This window comes from Ranitomeya variabilis, chromosome 7 (assembly GCF_051348905.1).
Source record: "Ranitomeya variabilis isolate aRanVar5 chromosome 7, aRanVar5.hap1, whole genome shotgun sequence".
Lineage (NCBI taxonomy): Eukaryota > Metazoa > Chordata > Amphibia > Anura > Dendrobatidae > Ranitomeya > Ranitomeya variabilis.
This window is the reverse complement of record NC_135238.1, coordinates 10,329,244-10,353,091: the sequence shown is the minus strand read 5'-3', so window position 1 is coordinate 10,353,091 and position 23,848 is coordinate 10,329,244. Positions and strand designations below refer to the sequence as shown.

At 38.0% G+C, this 23,848-nt stretch overlaps 1 protein-coding gene across 2 annotated transcripts in view; it reads left to right on the top strand.

The window, feature by feature from the left end:
- Positions 1 to 23,848, top strand: part of SEZ6L2 (seizure related 6 homolog like 2) — a 64,056-nt gene that overhangs the window by 17,145 nt on the left and 23,063 nt on the right. For both annotated transcript variants that reach the window (XM_077273936.1, XM_077273937.1), the window contains exons 3-5: positions 9,325 to 9,576; positions 9,666 to 9,799; positions 9,994 to 10,186. In XM_077273936.1, the coding sequence (XP_077130051.1) occupies positions 9,325 to 9,576; positions 9,666 to 9,799; positions 9,994 to 10,186 (579 nt within the window). The remainder of the gene's footprint in view (positions 1 to 9,324; positions 9,577 to 9,665; positions 9,800 to 9,993; positions 10,187 to 23,848) is intronic.

Genomic DNA, 23,848 nt, shown 5'->3' with positions numbered 1-23,848 from the left:
GAAATACCCTTAGACAATTATATATATAGATATATATGTGTGTGCAGTGACCTTATGTATAGGTATTGTGTGACTAGGAACATCTGTCCTGAAGGCTGCATGTCTCACCCAGGTGTTAATATATATTTTCCTGGGACAAGTAGACTTTTGCCTCCAAATCTCACGAGGGGGTCTAGCTAGGACAAAGAAGAAAGGTAACATTTGACACCTCCTAGCTTTTGGAAGAGAGATGTCAATTACGGCCTGATACTATCTCTGTGAGAACGTTTACACAAAGGATCTCAAGAGAAAATAATATATTCATTGGTAGCGCGGCCGTGGTCCAATCAAAAACAAGCAATTATGATATTAACCTGAGGGGCTGGTCTAGAAATCTGACCTCCAGACCAAACCTATAAATTAGACTTGTATACCTAGAATCGTGTTCACATGTGAGGGCAGCCGAAGCTAATGTGTTCCACCAACTCCATATTCACCCCCCCTCAGGGAGCAGAAATCAGACTACCAAGTTAGATGATTTCTGTAAGTTTTCTCCTGTTTATGCTATGCTGTTTTGCATAAGTTGTATGCCTTTTTCTTATCATATTTTTATACCTTTTTCTTACTGTAAGCACTGAACCTTTTTGTATTAAAGTATAAAACTTTAACAAGTTGAACCTTGAATGTTCTAACGAATCCATAGCCTACGGTGTGTGAGCCTTATGAGTGGTAGACAGTATTAGTATTAATATTTCCGGGACTCATCGCCCGTCTATTCGGTGTGTGGCCTGGGTCGGTGTGTGATTTATGCTCCCATTACAGCATAGGACAGAGGTTGAATGCTGGACTGAGAGAGGGGAGATAGATTAACCCTCGCAGGCACAACCCAAGTCGCGTGCTGAGAGCGGGCACGTGACAAATTAGTGACACCACGGAGTGTAGGTCCTTGACAGAGTGTTTGTTTGTTTTTCATGATTCCATAATTTTTCCCAGATAATTTAGTGATTCCATAATTTTTGCCAGGGGTTGTAGTTGCAATATCAAGATACCGCCAACCTTCGGAGAGAGCAAAATTTGGTAATCTCCCACTGGATCTGTGGTGTGAGGTAACGTGGCTAACATAAAGGACAATATCCCTTGATATGGCACCACAGACATTGGCGCAGCAATATGGTAACCTCGTAATATAACCAATAAAGGATGTAGTATTCCCGACATAACAATGCGGTCCGTGCAATGGCTGAGGATTTCTTGTGAAGGGTGTCTGGTCATTTTCATGCCCTGTGGACAGGTCAGGGCGCAGTGTTGGATTACGGATATTTTGCATATTGCACTGGACACTCTTGGAGGGGCTGTGTTATTCTTCTGTGTTATAATGGGTAAATGACTGTTATATGGACCCAATAAGTATAAAATCACCAAACTTGCTATGTGTAATAGTGTGGGATCAGCTCGGGTCATTAAAGGTGATGTCACTTGTGGGAGGAGCCGTGACCACCGCGGATCGTTAGCGCATAGGTCCCAACGCTGAGCCTTTCATTGTCGTTATACATATATGTCATTATCCAGCCTGAGACTGCCCAATCAGTGCTGTCTGAGTAGGGACACACCCCTCTGATAAGAGGAATGGCAACGCCTATTTGTCAGTTTAAACTTATGATGTTTATGAGAAAAGCTGCCATGGATCTGTTATTCCTCAGGGAATGCAAGAATTTACCAAAGCGGACATGGCTGACTGGTCCTCAATAAAAATACCAGAAATGGTGACGGTGGGTGTCAGCCCCTCCGTTCTGAGGTTCGGACTGAGGGACGGTGTGCGCCAATGATCAGCAGGGATCACCCATGGCCTCATGTTGGAGCATGAAGATCCGCCGACACTCACACTAGTCGCTGACTAATACTCCCATAAAATATGCCTGGGGTTGAATATGTATTGTCGTTCTGTGTCTACAGCACCTGTGCAGGCCTATGTGTCTCCACGGTTACGACTACAGTCTGATCCCATGTGCTACGCCACCTGTTCTGTATTCTGTCAGCCCAGGAGCGGTATATACCAAGGAGATGCTAGGGGACGACCACTGCCCGAGCTGTCACGGCGGCCATATTGGAGGGGGCATCTTGTATGAATACGTCCACGGGAGCAGATTGTGGTCACTGGTGGGAGGAATCATTCCAGGAGAGGCTCCCGGGTATCGATCTCCGGCGATGAAGATCCGTATCTGCGTCCTGAGGCGGTCACGTAATTAAAAAATCCATAGGTCAAACAGCGGGGGTCCCCGAGGAGCAGCGAAACACAGATCAGATCTGCAGGGGGGCATCAATCAGTGTGACACGTGGGGGAGGGGGAGCACATGTACAGCACCGAGTCAGGTATAGCGGGGTCGGTACATGGGGGGCCGCACCTCATTTCACAGGTCAGATCTACATTGCTTAGTTACACCATATCATATCCTCCAGTCACATCCAAAGCTGCAGGCCAACAATGCTCTGTATACAGGACGTTACACCTTGTGACTGCCCCCTGCTGGCTCACTGTCTGTGCTGCATGAGAAGAAAGAAAAATGGCCCCTCCATTTATGGGGCTCCATGACCATACACCCACCACAGTCTATTCAGACCCCTGCTCCTATGTCATGTTGAATTTAACCCCTTCCCGACCTTTGACGCAGCGTATGCGTCATGAAAACCTGTGCCAATCCGACCTGTGATGCAGCATATGCGTCATGGTCGGATCGCGTCCCTGCAGGCCGGGTGAAAGGGTTAACTCCAATTTCACCCGACATGCAGGGACAGGGGGAGTGGTACTACACCAAGGGGGGGTGGCTTCGCGCCCCCGTGACTACAATCGCTCTGATTGGCTGTTGAAAGTGAAACAGCCAATCATAGCAATCTGTAATATTTCACCTATGAAAATTGGTGAAATATTACAATCCAGCCATGGCCGATGCTGCAATAGCATCGGCCATGGCTGGAGACCCCGATCTGGCCCCCCCACCGACTGACAGCGGCGATCTGCAGCCGCCGTCAGTGTTCCGTACCCCTCCGTCCTGTCCTATGCGCCTTCCTCTCCCCTCCGACCCTCCCCCGTCCTCCCCTCCGTCCCCCCCGCTGTCTGATCGCACCCCCCATACTTACCTAGTCCCGGTGTCCCTCCTGGTGTCCTCAGTCTTCTCGCATGGGCGCCGCCATCTTGGAAAATGGCGGGCGCATGCGCAGTGCGCCCGCCAAATCTGCCGACCGGCAGATTCGTTCCCTGTACATTTTGGTCACTGTGATAGGTTCTATCACAGTGATCAAAATAAAAAAAATAGTAAATAACCCCCCCCTTTATCACCCCCATAGGTAGGGACAATAATAAAATACAGAAAATATATTTATTTTTGTTTTTCCGTTAGGGGTAGGGTTAGGGTTGCACTTAGGGTTAGGGTTGCACTTAGGGTTAGGGTTGCACTTAGGGTTGCACTTAGGGTTAGGGTTGCACTTAGGGATAGGGTTGCACTTAGGGATAGGGTTGCACTTAGGGTTGCACTTAGGGTTAGAGTTGCACTTAGGGTTAGGGTTGCACTTAGGGTTGCACTTAGGGCTAGGATTGCACTTAGGGCTAGGGTTGTACTTAGGGCTAGGGTTGCACTTAGGGTTGCACTTAGGGTTAGGGTTGCACTTAGGTTTAGGGTTGCACTTAGGGTTGCACTTAGGGTTAGGGTTGCACTTAGGGTTGTGTTGTGAATTTGGATTCTGGGCTCCCCCGGTGGCTACTGGTGGAATTGAACTTGTGTCATCATCTTCCCTGTTCACCTGTTCTCATCAGATCTGGGTGTCGCTATATAACCTGGCTTCTCTGTTAGTTGCTTGCCGGTCAACAATGTTATCAGAAGCCTCTCTGTGCTTGTTCCTGCTCCCAGACATCTCCTAGATAAGTTGGACCTTCGTCCATGTTTGTTTTTGTGTTTTGGTTCCAGTTCACAGCTGCAGTTTCGTTACTGTGTCTGGAAAGCTCTTGTTGATCAGGAATTGCCACTCTGGTATTATGAGTTAATGCCAGAGTCCTAAAGTAATTTCTGGATGGTGTTTTGTTAGGGTTTTCTACTGACCATGAAAGTGTTCTTTCTGTCTTCTGCTATCTAGAAAGCGGACCTCAAATTTGCTAAAATCTATTTTCCTGCTGCGTTTGTTATTTCTTCTAAAATCACCGCCAATATATGTGGGGGGCCTCTGTCTCCTTTTTGGGCATTTCTCTAGAGGTGAGTCAGGTCTTATATTTCCCTCTGCTAGCATTATTTAGTTCTCCGGCCGGCGCTGGGCATATAGGGATAAAAAGTAGGACATGCTACCTGGCTACTTCTAGTTGTGCGGTAGGTTTAGTTCATGGTCAGTACAGTTACCATCTTCCAAGAGCTTGTTCCTATATAGGCTTATGCTATGTTCTCTGGCCATGGAGATCATGACAGTTTGACCGGCCCGTAAAGGGTTAAAATCCTTGGCTGAGAAAGGAGAGAAATAAGAAGTCTGCTGAGAGTTTTTTTTTTTTTTTTTTTGTGCTCTTGATTGGATCACTTGCCAGTCTGTCTATGCTGCAGTCTTTCTTTTTTTTCTCTCTCCTTCTAATCTTTGAATGGCTCTGTGTTCACCTGTTTATAATGGATCTTCAGAGTGTAACTGCAGGTTTGAATAATCTCGCCACGAAAGTACAAAGTTTGCAAGATTTTGTTGTTCATGCTCCGGTATCTGAGCCGAGAATTCCTTTGCCGGAATTTTTCTCGGGGAATAGATCTGGCTTTCAGAATTTTAGAAATAATTGTAAGTTATTTTTGTCCCTGAAATCTCGTTCTGCTGGAGACCCTGCACAGCAGGTTGGGATTGTGATTTCCTTGCTCCGTGGCGACCCTCAAGACTGGGCTTTTTCATTGGCACCAGGGGATCCTGCGTTGCGCAATGTGGATGCGTTTTTTCTGGCCTTGGGGCTGCTCTATGAGGAACCTCATTTGGAACTTCAGGCAGAAAAAACTTTGATGTCCCTATCGCAGGGGCAAGATGAAGCTGAAATTTACTGCCAAAGATTCCGTAAATGGTCTGTGCTTACTCAGTGGAATGAGTGTGCCTTGGCGGCTACTTTCAGAGAGGGTCTCTCTGATGCCATTAAGGATGTTATGGTGGGGTTCCCTGTGCCTGCGGGTCTGAATGAGTCCATGACAATGGCCATTCAGATCGATAGGCGCCTGCGGGAGCGCAAACCAGTGCACCATCTGGCGGTGTCCACTGAGAAGACGCCAGAAAGCATGCAGTGTGATAGAATTCTGTCCAGAAGCGAGCGGCAGAATTTTAGACGGAAAAATGGGTTGTGTTTCTATTGTGGGGATTCTACTCATGTTATATCAGCATGCTCTAAGCGTACTAAAAAGCTTGATAAATCTGTTTCCATTGGCACTTTACAGTCTAAATTTATTTTGTCTGTGACCCTGATTTGCTCTTTGTCATCTATTACCACGGACGCCTATATCGACTCTGGCGCTGCTTTGAGTCTTATGGATTGGTCATTTGCCAATCGTTGTGGGTATGATTTAGAGCCTTTGGAGACTCCTATTCCTCTGAAGGGGATTGACTCCACCCCATTGGCTAATAATAAACCACAATACTGGACACAAGTAACTATGCGTATTAATCCGGATCACCAGGAGATTATTCGTTTTCTGGTGCTGTATAATCTACATGATGATTTGGTGCTAGGATTGCCATGGCTGCAGTCTCACAACCCAGTCCTTGACTGGAGAGCTATGTCTGTGTTGAGCTGGGGATGTAGGGGGACTCATGGGGACGTACCTTTGGTTTCCATTTCATCATCTATTCCCTCTGAAATCCCTGAGTTCCTGTCTGAGTATCGTGACGTCTTTGAAGAACCCAAGCTGGGTTCACTACCTCCGCACCGTGAGTGCGATTGTGCTATAGATTTAATTCCGGGTAGTAAATATCCAAAGGGTCGTTTATTTAATCTGTCTGTGCCTGAACATGCTGCTATGCGAGAATATATAAAGGAGTCCTTGGAAAAGGGACATATTCGTCCATCGTCATCTCCCTGCATCCTTTTCTATTCATAACGTTTTTCATCGGTCGTTATTGCGCAGGTATGAGGCACCGGTTGTGCCTTCCGTTGAGCCTCCTGCTCCGGTGTTGGTGGAGGGTGAGTTGGAGTATGTTGTGGAGAAAATCCTAGACTCCCGTGTTTCCAGACGGAGACTCCAGTATCTGGTCAAGTGGAAGGGATACGGCCAGGAGGATAATTCTTGGGTGAATGCATCTGATGTTCATGCCTCCGATCTGGTTCGTGCCTTTCATAGGGCCCATCCTGATCGCCCTGGTGGTTCTGGTGAGGGTTCGGTGCCCCCTCCTTGAGGGGGGGGTACTGTTGTGAATTTGGATTCTGGGCTCCCCCGGTGGCCACTGGTGGAATTGAACTTGTGTCATCATCTTTCCTGTTCACCTGTTCTCATCAGATCTGGGTGTCGCTATATAATCTGGCTTCTCTGTTAGTTGCTTGCCGGTCAACAATGTTATCAGAAGCCTCTCTGTGCTTGTTCCTGCTCCCAGACATCTCCTAGATAAGTTGGACCTTCGTCCATGTTTGTTTTTGTGTTTTGGTTCCAGTTCACAGCTGCAGTTTCGTTACTGTGTCTGGAAAGCTCTTGTTGATCAGGAATTGCCACTCTGGTATTATGAGTTAATGCCAGAGTCCTAAAGTAATTTCTGGATGGTGTTTTGTTAGGGTTTTCTACTGACCATGAAAGTGTGCTTTCTGTCTTCTGCTATCTAGAAAGCGGACCTCAAATTTGCTAAAATCTATTTTCCTGCTGCGTTTGTTATTTCTTCTAAAATCACCGCCAATATATGTGGGGGGCCTCTGTCTCCTTTTTGGGCATTTCTCTAGAGGTGAGTCAGGTCTTATATTTCCCTCTGCTAGCATTATTTAGTTCTCCGGCCGGCGCTGGGCATATAGGGATAAAAAGTAGGACATGCTACCTGGCTACTTCTAGTTGTGCGGTAGGTTTAGTTCATGGTCAGTACAGTTACCATCTTCCAAGAGCTTGTTCCTATATAGGCTTATGCTATGTTCTCTGGCCATGGAGATCATGACAGGGTTGCACTTAGGGTTGCACTTAGGGTTAGGGTTGCACTCAGGGTTAGGGTTGCACTTAGGGCTAGGGTTGCACTTAGGGCTAGGGTTGCACTTAGGGCTAGGGTTGCACTTAGGGCTAGGGTTGCACTTAGGGCTAGGGTTGCACTTAGGGTTGCACTTAGGGTTAGGGTTGCACTTAGGGTTAGGGTTGCACTTAGGGTTGCACTTAGGGTTAGGGTTGCACTTAGGGTTAGGGTTGCACTTAGTGCTAGGGTTGCACTTAGGGCTAGGGTTTGAATTAGGTTTAGGGTTAGAATTAGGGTTAGAATTAGGGTTAGGGTTGCTGTTAGGGTTAGAATTAGGGCTAGGGTTGGAATTAGGGTTAGAATTAGGCTACGTGCACATGGTGCGGATTTGGCTGCGGATCCGCAGCGGATTGGTCGCTGCGGATTCGTAGCAGTTTTCCATCACGTTTACAGTACCACATAAACCTATGGAAAACCAAATCCGCTGTGCCCATGGTGCGGAAAATACAGCGCGGAAACGCTGCGTTGTATTTTCCGCAGCATGTCAATTCTTTCTGCGGATTCCGCAGCGTTTTACACCTGCTCCATAATAGGAATCTGCAGGTGAAATCCACACAAAAACCACTGGAAATCCGCGGTAAATCCACAGGTAAAGTGCAGTGCGTTTTACCTGCAGATTTTTCAAAAACGGTGCGAAAAATCCGCACACAAATCCGCAACGTGGGCACATAGCCTTAGGGTTAGGGTTGGAATTAGAGTTAGGGTTGGAATTAGGGTTGAGACTAGAGTTAGGGGTGTGTTGTGGTTAGGGTTGGGATTAGGGTTAGGGGTGGAATTAGAGTTAGGGTTGAAATTAGGGTTAAGACTAGGGTTAGGGGTGTGTTGGGGTTAGGGTTGTGGTTAGGGTTGGGATTAGGGTTAGGGGTGTGTTGGGGTTAGTGTTGGAGTTAGAATTGAGGGTTTTCCACAGTTTAGGCACACAGCGGGTCTCCAAACGTGACATGGCACCACCATTGATTCCAGCCAATCTTGCGTTGAAAAAGTCCTATGGTGCTCTCTCCCTTCCGAGCCCCAACGTGCGCCCAAACAGTGGTTTACCCCCACATATGGGGTACCAGCATACTCAGGAGAAACTGGACAACAACTTTTGGGGTCCAATTTCTCCTGTAACCCTTGAGAAAATAAACAATTGTGGGCTAAAAAATTATTTTTGAGGAAAGAAATATGATTTTTTTATTTTCACGGCTCTGCGTTATAAACTTCTGTGAAGCACTTGGGGGTTCAAAGTGATCACCACACATCTAGATAAGTTCCTTTGGAGGTCTAGTCTCAAAAATGGGGTCACTTGTGGGGGGTTTCTACTGTTTAGGCACATCAGGGGCTCTGCAAACGCAATGTGACGCCCGCAGAGCATTCCAACAAAGTCTGCATTTCAAAACGTCACTACTTCACTTCCGAGCCCCGGCATGTGCCCAAACAGTGGTTTACCCCCACATATGGGGTATCAGCATACTCAGGACAAACTGGACAATAACATTTGGGGTCCAATTTCTCCTGTTACCCTTGGGAAAATAAAAAATTCCAGGCTAAAAAAATCATTTTTTGAGGAAAGAAAAATTATTTTTTATTTTCATGGCTCTGCGTTATAAACTTCTGTGAAGCACCTGGGGGTTTAAAGTGCTCACTATGCATGTAGATAAGTTCCTTGGGGGGGTCTAGTTTCCAAAATGGGGTCACTTGTGGGGGGTTTCTACTGTTTAGGCACACAGGGGCTCTCCAAACGCGACATGGTGTCCGCTAACGATTGGAGCTAATTTTCCATTCAAAAAGTCAAATGGCGCGCCTTCCCTTCCGAGCCTTGCCGTGCGCCCAAACAGTGGTTTACCCCCACATGTGAGGTATCGGTGTACTCAGGAGAAACTGCCCAACAAATTTTAGGATCCATTTTATCCTGTTGCCCATGTGAAAATGAAAAAATTGAGGCTAAAATAATTTTTTTGTGAAAAAAAAAAAGTACTTTTTCATTTTTACGGATCAATTTGTGAAGCACCTGAGGGTTTAAAGTGCTCACTATGCATCTGGATAAGTTCCTTGGGGGGGTCTAGTTTCCAAAATGGGGTCACTTGTGGGGGACCTGTTGTTCCTCAGGGGCAGTACCAGAGAAGTGAAGTGAGTGTCGGTATAATGATTCCTATGTTATATCATCCCCAGGTACAACGTCTGTGCCCACCCGGGCCGCCCCTGTGTCCCTGACGGACGAACTGGCCCCTGCAGGGGTCAGCGAGACCTCCGGGGTCCTCACCACGGCCATCGGAGGGACATTCTCCCTTCCTCCACCCCTCAGCACATTGACGCCTCCATCTCCAGCACCAACAGGAGGTCCAGGCCCGTCTGCAGAAGGCGAGGAAGAGACCACGACCACCCTGATCACCACCACCACCGTTACCACTGTGCACAGCCCAGGTGAGGATGAACTACAACTCCCAGCGTGCCCTGACAGCGTCCGGGTTGTGTATGATGGGACTTGTGGTTTTCTGTCCCCTTCTCTGCAGTTCTCTGTAATAATAACATCTCGGAGCTGGAAGGAATCCTGGAGGCTCCGGAGTATTCGGGGGGAAGCTTCTTCGGCGGCCTGGACTGCACCTACAGCGTGGCCGTGTACATGGGGTACGGCGTGGAGATCCGGGTGAGTGCGATCAGCGGCGGGACCTCTGTTCTGTCCTCAGCAGGGTGACAACCAACATGGCCGTCACCTCACACCCCGCGAGGGTTGTCACTGCTTCCCCACAACCCTGGGGCCCCAAATGTGACAGTCGTCCTCAACCTGAGAGGAGACGACTCGGGGTTAATGGTTTAAAGATTTATATCAAATGTTTCCAGGTGGAGAAGCTAAACCTGTCCAAGGAGGAGGCGCTGAGCGTGGAGGGGTTAGAGGAAGATCACCGCTTCCTGCTGGCCAATGAGACGCTGATGGCTGAGGGCCAGGTGATCCGCAGTCCAACCAATCACATTGCAGTACGGTTCCAGACTTACCGCGCCACCAGCCCCGGAGCATTTAAATTGCGATACCAAGGTAAAATATTTATCACAGCCCGCTCCATATCATAGTCACCGGTCCACTAATCACTGCATATAGGGGCAGTATTATAGTAGTTATATTCTTGTACATAGGAGCAGTATTATAGTAGTTATATTCTTGTACATAGGGGCAGTATTATAGCAGTTATATTCTTGTATATAGGAGCAGTATTATAGTAGTTATATTCTTGTACATAGGAGCGGTATTATAGTAGTTATATTCTTGTACATAGGGAGCAGTATTATAGTAGTTATATTCTTGTACATAGGAGCAGTATTATAGTAGTTATTTTCTTGTACATAGGGACAGTATTATAGTAGTTATATTCTTGTACATAGGGGCAGTATTATAGCAGTTATATTCTTGTATATAGGAGCAGTATTATAGTAGTTATATTCTTGTACATAGGAGCGGTATTATAGTAGTTATATTCTTGTACATAGGGAGCAGTATTATAGTAGTTATATTCTTGTACATAGGAGCAGTGTTATAGTAGTTATACTCTTGTACATAGGAGCAGTATTATAGCAGTTATATTCTTGTACATAGGGGCAGTATTATAGTAGTTATATTCTTGTACGTAGGGGCAGTATTATAGTAGTTATATTCTTGTACATAGGGGCAGTATTATAGTAGTTATATTCTTGTACATAGGAGCAGTATTATAGTAGTTATATTCTTGTACATAGGGGCAGTGTTATAGTAGGTATATTCTTGTACATAGGGGCAGTATTATAGTAGTTATATTCTTGTACATATGAGCAGTATTATAGTAGTTATATTCTTGTACATAGGGGCAGTATTATAGTAGTTATATTCTTGTACATATGAGCAGTATTATAGTAGTTATATTCTTGTACATAGGGAGCAGTATTATAGTAGTTATATTCTTGTACATATGAGCAGTATTATAGTAGTTATATTCTTGTACATATGAGCAGTATTATAGTAGTTATATTCTTGTACATAGGGGCAGTATTATAGTAGGTATATTCTTGTACATAGGGGCATTATTATAGTAGTTATATTCTTGTACGTAGGGGCAGTATTATAGTAGTTATATTCTTGTACATAGGGGCAGTATTATAGTAGTTATATTCTTGTACATAGGAGCAGTATTATAGTAGTTATATTCTTGTACATAGGAGCAGTATTATAGTAGTTATATTCTTATACATAGGAGCAGTATTATAGTAGTTATATTCTTGTACATATGAGCAGTATTATAGTAGTTATATTCTTGTACATAGGGGCAGTATTATAGTAGTTATATTCTTGTATATAGGGGCAGTATTATAGTAGTTATATTCTTGTACATAGGGGCAGTATTATAGTAGTTATATTCTTGTACATAGGAGCAGTATTATAGTAGTTATATTCTTGTACATAGGAGCAGTATTATAGTAGTTATATTCTTGTACATAGGGGCAGTATTATAGTAGTTATATTCTTGTACATAGGAGCAGTATTATAGTAGTTATATTCTTGTACATAGGGGCAGTATTATAGTAGTTATATTCTTGTACATAGGAGCAGTATTATAGTAGTTATATTCTTGTACATAGGGGCAGTATTAAAGTAGGTATATTCTTGTACATAGGGGCATTATTATAGTAGTTATATTCTTGTACGTAGGAGCAGTATTATAGTAGTTATATTCTTGTACATAGGGGCAGTATTATAGTAGGTATATTCTTGTACATAGGGGCATTATTATAGTAGTTATATTCTTGTACGTAGGGGCAGTATTATAGTAGTTATATTCTTGTACATAGGGGCAGTATTATAGTAGTTATATTCTTGTACATAGGAGCAGTATTATAGTAGTTATATTCTTGTACATAGGAGCAGTATTATAGTAGTTATATTCTTATACATAGGAGCAGTATTATAGTAGTTATATTCTTGTACATATGAGCAGTATTATAGTAGTTATATTCTTGTACATAGGGGCAGTATTATAGTAGTTATATTCTTGTATATAGGGGCAGTATTATAGTAGTTATATTCTTGTACATAGGGGCAGTATTATAGTAGTTATATTCTTGTACATAGGAGCAGTATTATAGTAGTTATATTCTTGTACATAGGAGCAGTATTATAGTAGTTATATTCTTGTACATAGGGGCAGTATTATAGTAGTTATATTCTTGTACATAGGAGCAGTATTATAGTAGTTATATTCTTGTACATAGGGGCAGTATTATAGTAGTTATATTCTTGTACATAGGAGCAGTATTATAGTAGTTATATTCTTGTACATAGGGGCAGTATTAAAGTAGGTATATTCTTGTACATAGGGGCATTATTATAGTAGTTATATTCTTGTACGTAGGAGCAGTATTATAGTAGTTATATTCTTGTACATAGGGGCAGTATTATAGTAGTTATATTCATGTACATAGGGGCAGTATTATAGTAGTTATATTCTTGTACATAGGGGCAGTATTATAGTAGTTATATTCTTGTACATAGGGGCAGTATTATAGTAGTTATATTCTTGTACATAGGGGCAGTATTATAGTAGTTATATTCTTGTACATAGGAGCAGTATTATAGTAATTATATTCTTGTACATAGGGGCAGTATTATAGTAGTTATATTCTTGTACATAGGAGCAGTATTATAGTAATTATATTCTTGTACATAGGGGCAGTATTATAGTAGTTATACTCTTGTACATAGGAGCAGTATTATAGTAGTTATATTCTTGTACATAGGGGCAGTATTATAGTAGTTATATTCTTGTACTTAGGGGCAGTATTATAGTAGTTATATTCTTGTACATAGGGGCAGTATTATAGTAGTTATATTCTTGTACATAGGAGCAGTATTATAGTAGTTATATTCTTGTACATAGGGGCAGTATTATAATAGGTATATTCTTATACATAGGAGCAGTATTATAGTAGTTATATTCCTGTACATAGGGGGCAGTATTATAGTAGGTATATTCTTGTACATAGGAGCAGTATTATAGTAGTTATATTCTTGTACATAGGGGCAGTATTATAGTAGGTATATTCTTGTACATAGGGGCATTATTATAGTAGTTATATTCTTGTACGTAGGGGCAGTATTATAGTAGTTATATTCTTGTACATAGGAGCAGTATTATAGTAGTTATATTCTTGTACATAGGGGCAGTGTTATAGTAGGTATATTCTTGTACATAGGGGCAGTATTATAGTAGTTATATTCTTGTACATAGGAGCAGTATTATAGTAGTTATATTCTTGTACATAGGGGCAGTATTATAATAGGTATATTCTTATACATAGGAGCAGTATTATAGTAGTTATATTCCTGTACATAGGGGGCAGTATTATAGTAGGTATATTCTTATACATAGGAGCAGTATTATAGTAGTTATATTCCTGTACATAGGGGGCAGTATTATAGTAGGTATATTCTTGTACATAGGAGCAGTATTATAGTAGTTATATTCTTGTACATAGGGGCAGTATTATAGTAGGTATATTCTTGTACATAGGGGCATTATTATAGTAGTTATATTCTTGTACGTAGGGGCAGTATTATAGTAGTTATATTCTTGTACATAGGAGCAGTATTATAGTAGTTATATTCTTGTACATAGGGGCAGTGTTATAGTAGGTATATTCTTGTACATAGGGGCAGTATTATAGTAGTTATATTCTTATACATAGGAGCAGTATTATAGTAGTTATATTCCTATACATAGGGGGCAGTATTATAGTAGGTATATCCTTGTACATAGGGGCAGTATTATAGTAGTTATATTCTTGTACATAGGGGCATTATTATAGTAGTTATATTCTTGTACATAGGGGCAGTATTATAGTAGTTATATTCTTTTACATAGGAGCAGTATTATAGTAGTTATATTCTTGTACATAGGGGCAGTATTATAGTAGTTATATTCTTGTACATAGGGGCAGTATTATAGTAGTTATATTCTTGTACATAGGGGCAGTATTATAGTAGTTATATTCTTGTACATAGGGGCAGTATTATAGTAGTTATATTCCTGTATATAGGGGCAGTATTATAGTAGTTATATTCTTGTACATAGGAGCAGTATTATAGTAGTTATATTCTTATACATAGGAGCAGTATTATAGTAGTTATATTCCTGTACATAAGGGGCAGTATTATAGTAGGTATATTCTTGTACATAGGAGCAGTATTATAGTAGTTATATTCTTGTACATAGGGGCAGTATTATAGTAGGTATATTCTTGTACATAGGGGCATTATTATAGTAGTTATATTCTTGTACGTAGGGGCAGTATTATAGTAGTTATATTCTTGTACATAGGAGCAGTATTATAGTAGTTATATTCTTGTACATAGGGGCAGTGTTATAGTAGGTATATTCTTGTACATAGGGGCAGTATTATAGTAGTTATATTCTTATACATAGGAGCAGTATTATAGTAGTTATATTCCTGTACATAGGGGGCAGTATTATAGTAGGTATATTCTTGTACATAGGGGCAGTATTATAGTAGTTATATTCTTGTACATATGAGCAGTATTATAGTAGTTATATTCTTGTACATAGGGGCAGTATTATAGTAGGTATATTCTTGTACATAGGGGCAGTATTATAGTAGTTATATTCTTGTATATAGGGGCAGTATTATAGTAGTTATATTCTTGTACATAGGAGCAGTATTATAGTAGTTATATTCTTATACATAGGAGCAGTATTATAGTAGTTATATTCCTGTACATAGGGGGCAGTATTATAGTAGGTATATTCTTGTACATAGGAGCAGTATTATAGTAGTTATATTCTTGTACATAGGGGCAGTATTATAGTAGGTATATTCTTGTACATAGGGGCATTATTATAGTAGTTATATTCTTGTACGTAGGGGCAGTATTATAGTAGTTATATTCTTGTACATAGGGGCAGTATTATAGTAGTTATATTCATGTACATAGGGGCAGTATTATAGTAGTTATATTCTTGTACATAGGGGCAGTATTATAGTAGTTATATTCTTGTACATAGGGGCAGTATTATAGTAGTTATATTCTTGTACATAGGGGCAGTATTATAGTAGTTATATTCTTGTACATAGGAGCAGTATTATAGTAATTATATTCTTGTACATAGGGGCAGTATTATAGTAGTTATATTCTTGTACATAGGAGCAGTATTATAGTAATTATATTCTTGTACATAGGGGCAGTATTATAGTAGTTATATTCTTGTACATAGGAGCAGTATTATAGTAGTTATATTCTTGTACATAGGGGCAGTATTATAGTAGTTATATTCTTGTACATAGGGGCAGTATTATAGTAGTTATATTCTTGTACATAGGGGCAGTATTATAGTAGTTATATTCTTGTACATAGGGGCAGTATTATAGTAGTTATATTCTTGTATATAGGGGCAGTATTATAGTAGTTATATTCTTGTACATAGGAGCAGTATTATAGTAGTTATATTCTTATACATAGGAGCAGTATTATAGTAGTTATATTCCTATACATAGGGGGCAGTATTATAGAATGGTATATTCTTGTACATAGGGGCAGTATTATAGTAGTTATATTCTTGTACATATGAGCAGTATTATAGTAGTTATATTCTTGTACATAGGGGCAGTATTATAGTAGGTATATTCTTGTACATAGGGGCATTATTATAGTAGTTATATTCTTGTACGTAGGGGCAGTATTATAGTAGTTATATTCTTGTACATAGGGGCAGTATTATAGTAGTTATATTCTTGTACATAGGAGCAGTGTTATAGTAGGTATATTCTTGTACATAGGGGCAGTATTATAGTAGTTATATTCTTGTACATATGAGCAGTATTATAGTAGTTATATTCTTGTACATAGGGGCAGTATTATAGTAGGTATATTCTTGTACATAGGGGCATTATTATAGTAGTTATATTCTTGTACGTAGGGGCAGTATTATAGTAGTTATATTCTTGTACATAGGGGCAGTATTATAGTAGTTATATTCTTGTACATAGGAGCAGTATTATAGTAGTTATATTCTTGTACATAGGAGCAGTATTATAGTAGTTATATTCTTGTACATAGGGGCAGTATTATAGTAGTTATATTCTTGTACATAGGAGCAGTATTATAGTAGTTATATTCTTGTACATAGGAGCAGTATTATAGTAGTTATATTCTTGTACATAGGGGCAGTATTATAGTAGTTATATTCTTGTACATAGGAGCAGTATTATAGTAGTTATATTCTTGTACATAGGGGCAGTATTATAGTAGGTATATTCTTGTACATAGGGGCATTATTATAGTAGTTATATTCTTGTACGTAGGAGCAGTATTATAGTAGTTATATTCTTGTACATAGGGGCAGTATTATAGTAGTTATATTCATGTACATAGGGGCAGTATTATAGTAGTTATATTCTTGTACATAGGGGCAGTATTATAGTAGTTATATTCTTGTACATAGGGGCAGTATTATAGTAGTTATATTCTTGTACATAGGGGCAGTATTATAGTAGTTATATTCTTGTATATAGGGGCAGTATTATAGTAGTTATATTCTTGTACATAGGAGCAGTATTATAGTAGTTATATTCTTATACATAGGAGCAGTATTATAGTAGTTATATTCCTGTACATAGGGGGCAGTATTATAGTAGGTATATTCTTGTACATAGGAGCAGTATTATAGTAGTTATATTCTTGTACATAGGGGCAGTATTATAATAGGTATATTCTTATACATAGGAGCAGTATTATAGTAGTTATATTCCTGTACATAGGGGGCAGTATTATAGTAGGTATATTCTTGTACATAGGAGCAGTATTATAGTAGTTATATTCTTGTACATAGGGGCAGTATTATAGTAGGTATATTCTTGTACATAGGGGCAGTATTATAGTAGGTATATTCTTGTACATAGGGGCATTATTATAGTAGTTATATTCTTGTACGTAGGGGCAGTATTATAGTAGTTATATTCTTGTACATAGGAGCAGTATTATAGTAGTTATATTCTTGTACATAGGGGCAGTGTTATAGTAGGTATATTCTTGTACATAGGGGCAGTATTATAGTAGTTATATTCTTATACATAGGAGCAGTATTATAGTAGTTATATTCCTATACATAGGGGGCAGTATTATAGTAGGTATATCCTTGTACATAGGGGCAGTATTATAGTAGTTATATTCTTGTACATAGGGGCAGTATTATAGTAGTTATATTCTTGTACATAGGAGCAGTATTATAGTAGTTATATTCTTGTACATAGGGGCAGTATTATAGTAGTTATATTCTTGTACATAGGAGCAGTATTATAGTAGTTATATTCTTGTACATAGGGGCAGTATTATAGTAGTTATATTCTTGTACATAGGGGCAGTATTATAGTAGTTATATTCTTGTACATAGGGGCAGTATTATAGTAGTTATATTCTTGTACATAGGGGCAGTATTATAGTAGTTATATTCCTGTATATAGGGGCAGTATTATAGTAGTTATATTCTTGTACATAGGAGCAGTATTATAGTAGTTATATTCTTATACATAGGAGCAGTATTATAGTAGTTATATTCCTGTACATAGGGGGCAGTATTATAGTAGGTATATTCTTGTACATAGGAGCAGTATTATAGTAGTTATATTCTTGTACATAGGGGCAGTATTATAGTAGTTATATTCTTGTACATAGGGGCAGTATTATAGTAGTTATATTCTTGTACATAGGGGCAGTATTATAGTAGTTATATTCTTGTACATAGGGGCAGTATTATAGTAGTTATATTCCTGTATATAGGGGCAGTATTATAGTAGTTATATTCTTGTACATAGGAGCAGTATTATAGTAGTTATATTCTTATACATAGGAGCAGTATTATAGTAGTTATATTCCTGTACATAGGGGGCAGTATTATAGTAGGTATATTCTTGTACATAGGAGCAGTATTATAGTAGTTATATTCTTGTACATAGGGGCAGTATTATAGTAGGTATATTCTTGTACATAGGGGCATTATTATAGTAGTTATATTCTTGTACGTAGGGGCAGTATTATAGTAGTTATATTCTTGTACATAGGAGCAGTATTATAGTAGTTATATTCTTGTACATAGGGGCAGTGTTATAGTAGGTATATTCTTGTACATAGGGGCAGTATTATAGTAGTTATATTCTTATACATAGGAGCAGTATTATAGTAGTTATATTCCTGTACATAGGGGGCAGTATTATAGTAGGTATATTCTTGTACATAGGGGCAGTATTATAGTAGTTATATTCTTGTACATATGAGCAGTATTATAGTAGTTATATTCTTGTACATAGGGGCAGTATTATAGTAGGTATATTCTTGTACATAGGGGCAGTATTATAGTAGTTATATTCCTGTATAGAGAGGGCAGTATTATAGTAGTTATATTCTTGTATATAGGGGCAGTATTATAGTAGTTATATTCTTGTACATAGGAGCAGTATTATAGTAGTTATATTCTTATACATAGGAGCAGTATTATAGTAGTTATATTCCTGTACATAGGGGGCAGTATTATAGTAGGTATATTCTTGTACATAGGAGCAGTATTATAGTAGTTATATTCTTGTACATAGGGGCAGTATTATAGTAGGTATATTCTTGTACATAGGAGCAGTATTATAGTAGTTATATTCTTGTACATAGGAGCAGTATTATAGTAGTTATATTCTTGTAAATAGGAGCAGCATTATAGTAGTTATATTCTTGTACATAGGAGCAGTATTATAGTAGTTATATTCTTGTAAATAGGAGCAGCATTATAGTAGTTATATTCTTGTACATAGGAGCAGTATTATAGTAGTTATATTCTTGTACATGGGGGGCAGTATTATAGTAGTTATATTCTTGTACATAGCAGCAGTATTATAGTAGTTATATTCTTGTACATAGGAGCAGCATTATAGTAGTTATATTCTTGTACATAGGGGCAGTATTATAGTAGTTATATTCTTGTACATAGGGGCAGTATTATAGTAGTTATATTCTTGTACATTGGGGCAATATTATAGCAGTTATATTCTTGTACATAGGAGCAGTATTATAGTAGTTATATTCTTGTACATAGGAGCAGTATTATAGTAGTTATATTCTTGTAAATAGGAGCAGCATTATAGTAGTTATATTCTTGTACATAGGAGCAGTATTATAGTAGTTATATTCTTGTAAATAGGGGCAGCATTATAGTAGTTATATTCTTGTACATAGGAGCAGTATTATAGTAGTTATATTCTTGTACATGGGGGGCAGTATTATAGTAGTTATATTCTTGTACATAGGAGCAGTATTATAGTAGTTATATTCTTGTAAATAGGGGCAGCATTATAGTAGTTATATTCTTGTACATAGGAGCAGTATTATAGTAGTTATATTCTTGTACATGGGGGGCAGTATTATAGTAGTTATATTCTTGTACATAGGAGCAGTATTATAGTAGTTATATTCTTGTAAATAGGGGCAGCATTATAGTAGTTATATTCTTGTACATAGGAGCAGCATTATAGTAGTTATATTCTTGTACATAGGGGCAGTATTATAGTAGTTATATTCTTGTAAATAGGGGCAGCATTATAGTAGTTATATTCTTGTACATAGGAGCAGTATTATAGTAGTTATATTCTTGTACATGGGGGGCAGTATTATAGTAGTTATATTCTTGTACATAGCAGCAGTATTATAGTAGTTATATTCTTGTACATAGGAGCAGCATTATAGTAGTTATATTCTTGTACATAGGGGCAGTATTATAGTAGTTATATTCTTGTACATTGGGGCAATATTATAGCAGTTATATTCTTGTACATAGGAGCAGTATTATAGTAGTTATATTTTTGTACATAGGGGCAGTATTATAGTGGTTATATTCTTGTACATAGGGGCAGTATTATAGTAGTTATATTCTTGTACATAGGGGCAGTATTATAGTGGTAATATTCTTGTACATAGGAGCAGTATTATAGTAGTTATATTCTTGAATATAGGGGCAGTATTACAGTAGTTATATTCTTGTACATAGGGGCAGTATTATAGTAGTTATATTCTTGTACATAGGGGGCAGTATTATAGTAGTTATATTCTTGTACATAGGGGCAGTATTATAGTAGTTATATTCTTGTACATAGGGGCAGTATTATAGTAGTTATATTCTTGTACATAGGGGCAGTATTATAGTAGTTATATTCTTGTACATAGGAGCAGTATTATAGTAGTTATATTCTTGTACATAGGGGCAGTATTATAGTAGTTATATTCTTGTACATAGGAGCAGTATTATAGTAGTTATATTCTTGTACATAGGAGCAGTATTATAGTAGTTATATTCTTGTACAATGGAGAAGTATTATAGTAGTTATATTCTTGTACATAGGGGCAGTATTATAGTAGTTATATTCTTGTACATAGGGGCAGTATTATAGTAGTTATATTCTTGTACATAGGGGCAGTATTATAGTAGTTATATTCTTGTACATAGGGGCAGTATTATAGTAGTTATATTCTTGTACATAGGGAGCAGTATTATAGTAGTTATATTCTTCTACATAGGGCAGTATTATAGTAGTTATATTCTTGTACATAGGGGCAGTATTATAGTAGTTATATTCTTGTATATAGGAGCAGTGTTATAGTAGTTATATTCTTGTACATAGGGGCAGTATTATAGTAGTTATATTCTTGTACATAGGAGCAGTATTATAGTAGTTATATTCTTGTACATAGGGGCAGTATTATAGTAGTTATATTCTTGTACATAGGAGCAGTATTATAGTAGTTATATTCTTGTACATAGGGGCAGTGTTATAGTAGGTATATTCTTGTACATAGGGGCAGTATTATAGTAGTTATATTCTTATACATAGGAGCAGTATTATAGTAGTTATATTCCTGTACATAGGGGGCAGTATTATAGTAGGTATATTCTTGTACATAGGGGCAGTATTATAGTAGTTATATTCTTGTACATATGAGCAGTATTATAGTAGTTATATTCTTGTACATAGGGGCAGTATTATAGTAGTTATATTCTTGTACGTAGGGGCAGTATTATAGTAGTTATATTCTTGTACATAGGGGCAGTATTATAGTAGTTATATTCTTGTACATAGGAGCAGTATTATAGTAGTTATATTCTTGTACATAGGGGCAGTGTTATAGTAGGTATATTCTTGTACATAGGGGCAGTATTATAGTAGTTATATTCTTGTACATAGGAGCAGTATTATAGTAGTTATATTCTTGTACATAGGGGCAGTATTATAGTAGGTATATTCTTGTACATAGGGGCATTATTATAGTAGTTATATTCTTGTACGTAGGGGCAGTATTATAGTAGTTATATTCTTGTACATAGGAGCAGTATTATAGTAGTTATATTCTTGTACATAGGGGCAGTGTTATAGTAGGTATATTCTTGTACATAGGGGCAGTATTATAGTAGTTATATTCTTATACATAGGAGCAGTATTATAGTAGTTATATTTCTGTACATAGGGGGCAGTATTATAGTAGGTATATTCTTGTACATAGGGGCAGTATTATAGTAGTTATATTCTTGTACATAGGGGCAGTATTATAGTAGTTATATTCTTGTACATATGAGCAGTATTATAGTAGTTATATTCTTGTATATAGGGGGCAGTATTATAGTAGTTATATTCTTGTACATAGGGGACAGTATTATAGTAGTTATATTCTTGTATATAGGAGCAGTATTATAGTAGTTATATTCTTGTATATAGGAGCAGTATTATAGTAGTTATATTCATGTACATAGGGGGCAGTATTATAGTAGTTATATTCTTGTATATAGGAGCAGTATTATAGTAGTTATATTCTTGTACATAGGGGCAGTATTATAGTAGTTATATTCTTGTATAGAGGGGCAGTATTATAGTAGTTATATTCTTGTACATAGGGGCAGTATTATAGTAGTTATATTCTTGTACATAGGGGCAGTATTATAGTAGTTATATTCATGTACATAGGGGCAGTATTATAGTAGTTATATTCCTGTACATAGGGGCAGTATTATAGTAGTTATATTCTTGTACATAGGGGCAGTATTATAGTAGTTATATTCTTGTACATAGGGGCAGTATTATAGTAGTTATATTCTTGTACATAGGGGCAGTATTATAGTAGTTATATTCTTGTACATAGGAGCAGTATTATAGTAATTATATTCTTGTACATAGGGGCAGTATTATAGTAGTTATATTCTTGTACATAGGAGCAGTATTATAGTAGTTATATTCTTGTACATAGGAGCAGTATTATAGTAGTTATATTCTTGTAAATAGGAGCAGCATTATAGTAGTTATATTCTTGTACATAGGAGCAGTATTATAGTAGTTATATTCTTGTAAATAGGAGCAGCATTATAGTAGTTATATTCTTGTACATAGGAGCAGTATTATAGTAGTTATATTCTTGTACATGGGGGCAGTATTATAGTAGTTATATTCTTGTACATAGCAGCAGTATTATAGTAGTTATATTCTTGTACATAGGAGCAGCATTATAGTAGTTATATTCTTGTACATAGGGGCAGTATTATAGTAGTTATATTCTTGTACATTGGGGCAATATTATAGCAGTTATATTCTTGTACATAGGAGCAGTATTATAGTAGTTATATTTTTGTACATAGGGGCAGTATTATAGTGGTTATATTCTTGTACATAGGGGCAGTATTATAGTAGTTATATTCTTGTACATAGGGGCAGTATTATAGTGGTAATATTCTTGTACATAGGAGCAGTATTATAGTAGTTATATTCTTGAATATAGGGGCAGTATTACAGTAGTTATATTCTTGTACATAGGGGCAGTATTATAGTAGTTATATTCTTGTACATAGGGGGCAGTATTATAGTAGTTATATTCTTGTACATAGGGGCAGTACTATAGTAGTTATATTCTTGTACATAGGAGCAGTATTATAGTAGTTATATTCTTGTATATAGGAGCAGTATTATAGTAATTATATTCTTGTACATAGGGGCAGTATTATAGTAGTTATATTCTTGTACATAGGGGCAGTATTATAGTAGTTATATTCTTGTACATAGGAGCAGTATTATAGTAGTTATATTCTTGTACATAGGAGCAGTATTATAGTAGTTATATTCTTGTACAATGGAGAAGTATTATAGTAGTTATATTCTTGTACATAGGGGCAGTATTATAGTAGTTATATTCTTGTACATAGGGGCAGTATTATAGTAGTTATATTCTTGTACATAGGGGCAGTATTATAGTAGTTATATTCTTGTACATAGGGGCAGTATTATAGTAGTTATATTCTTGTACATAGGGAGCAGTATTATAGTAGTTATATTCTTCTACATAGGGCAGTATTATAGTAGTTATATTCTTGTACATAGGGGCAGTATTATAGTAGTTATATTCTTGTATATAGGAGCAGTGTTATAGTAGTTATATTCTTGTACATAGGGGCAGTATTATAGTAGTTATATTCTTGTACATAGGGGCAGTATTATAGTAGTTATATTCTTGTACATAGGGGCAGTATTATAGTAGTTATATTCTTGTACATAGGGGCAGTATTATTGTAGTTATATTCTTGTACATAGGAGCAGTATTATAGTAATTATATTCTTGTACATAGGGGCAGTATTATAGTAGTTATAT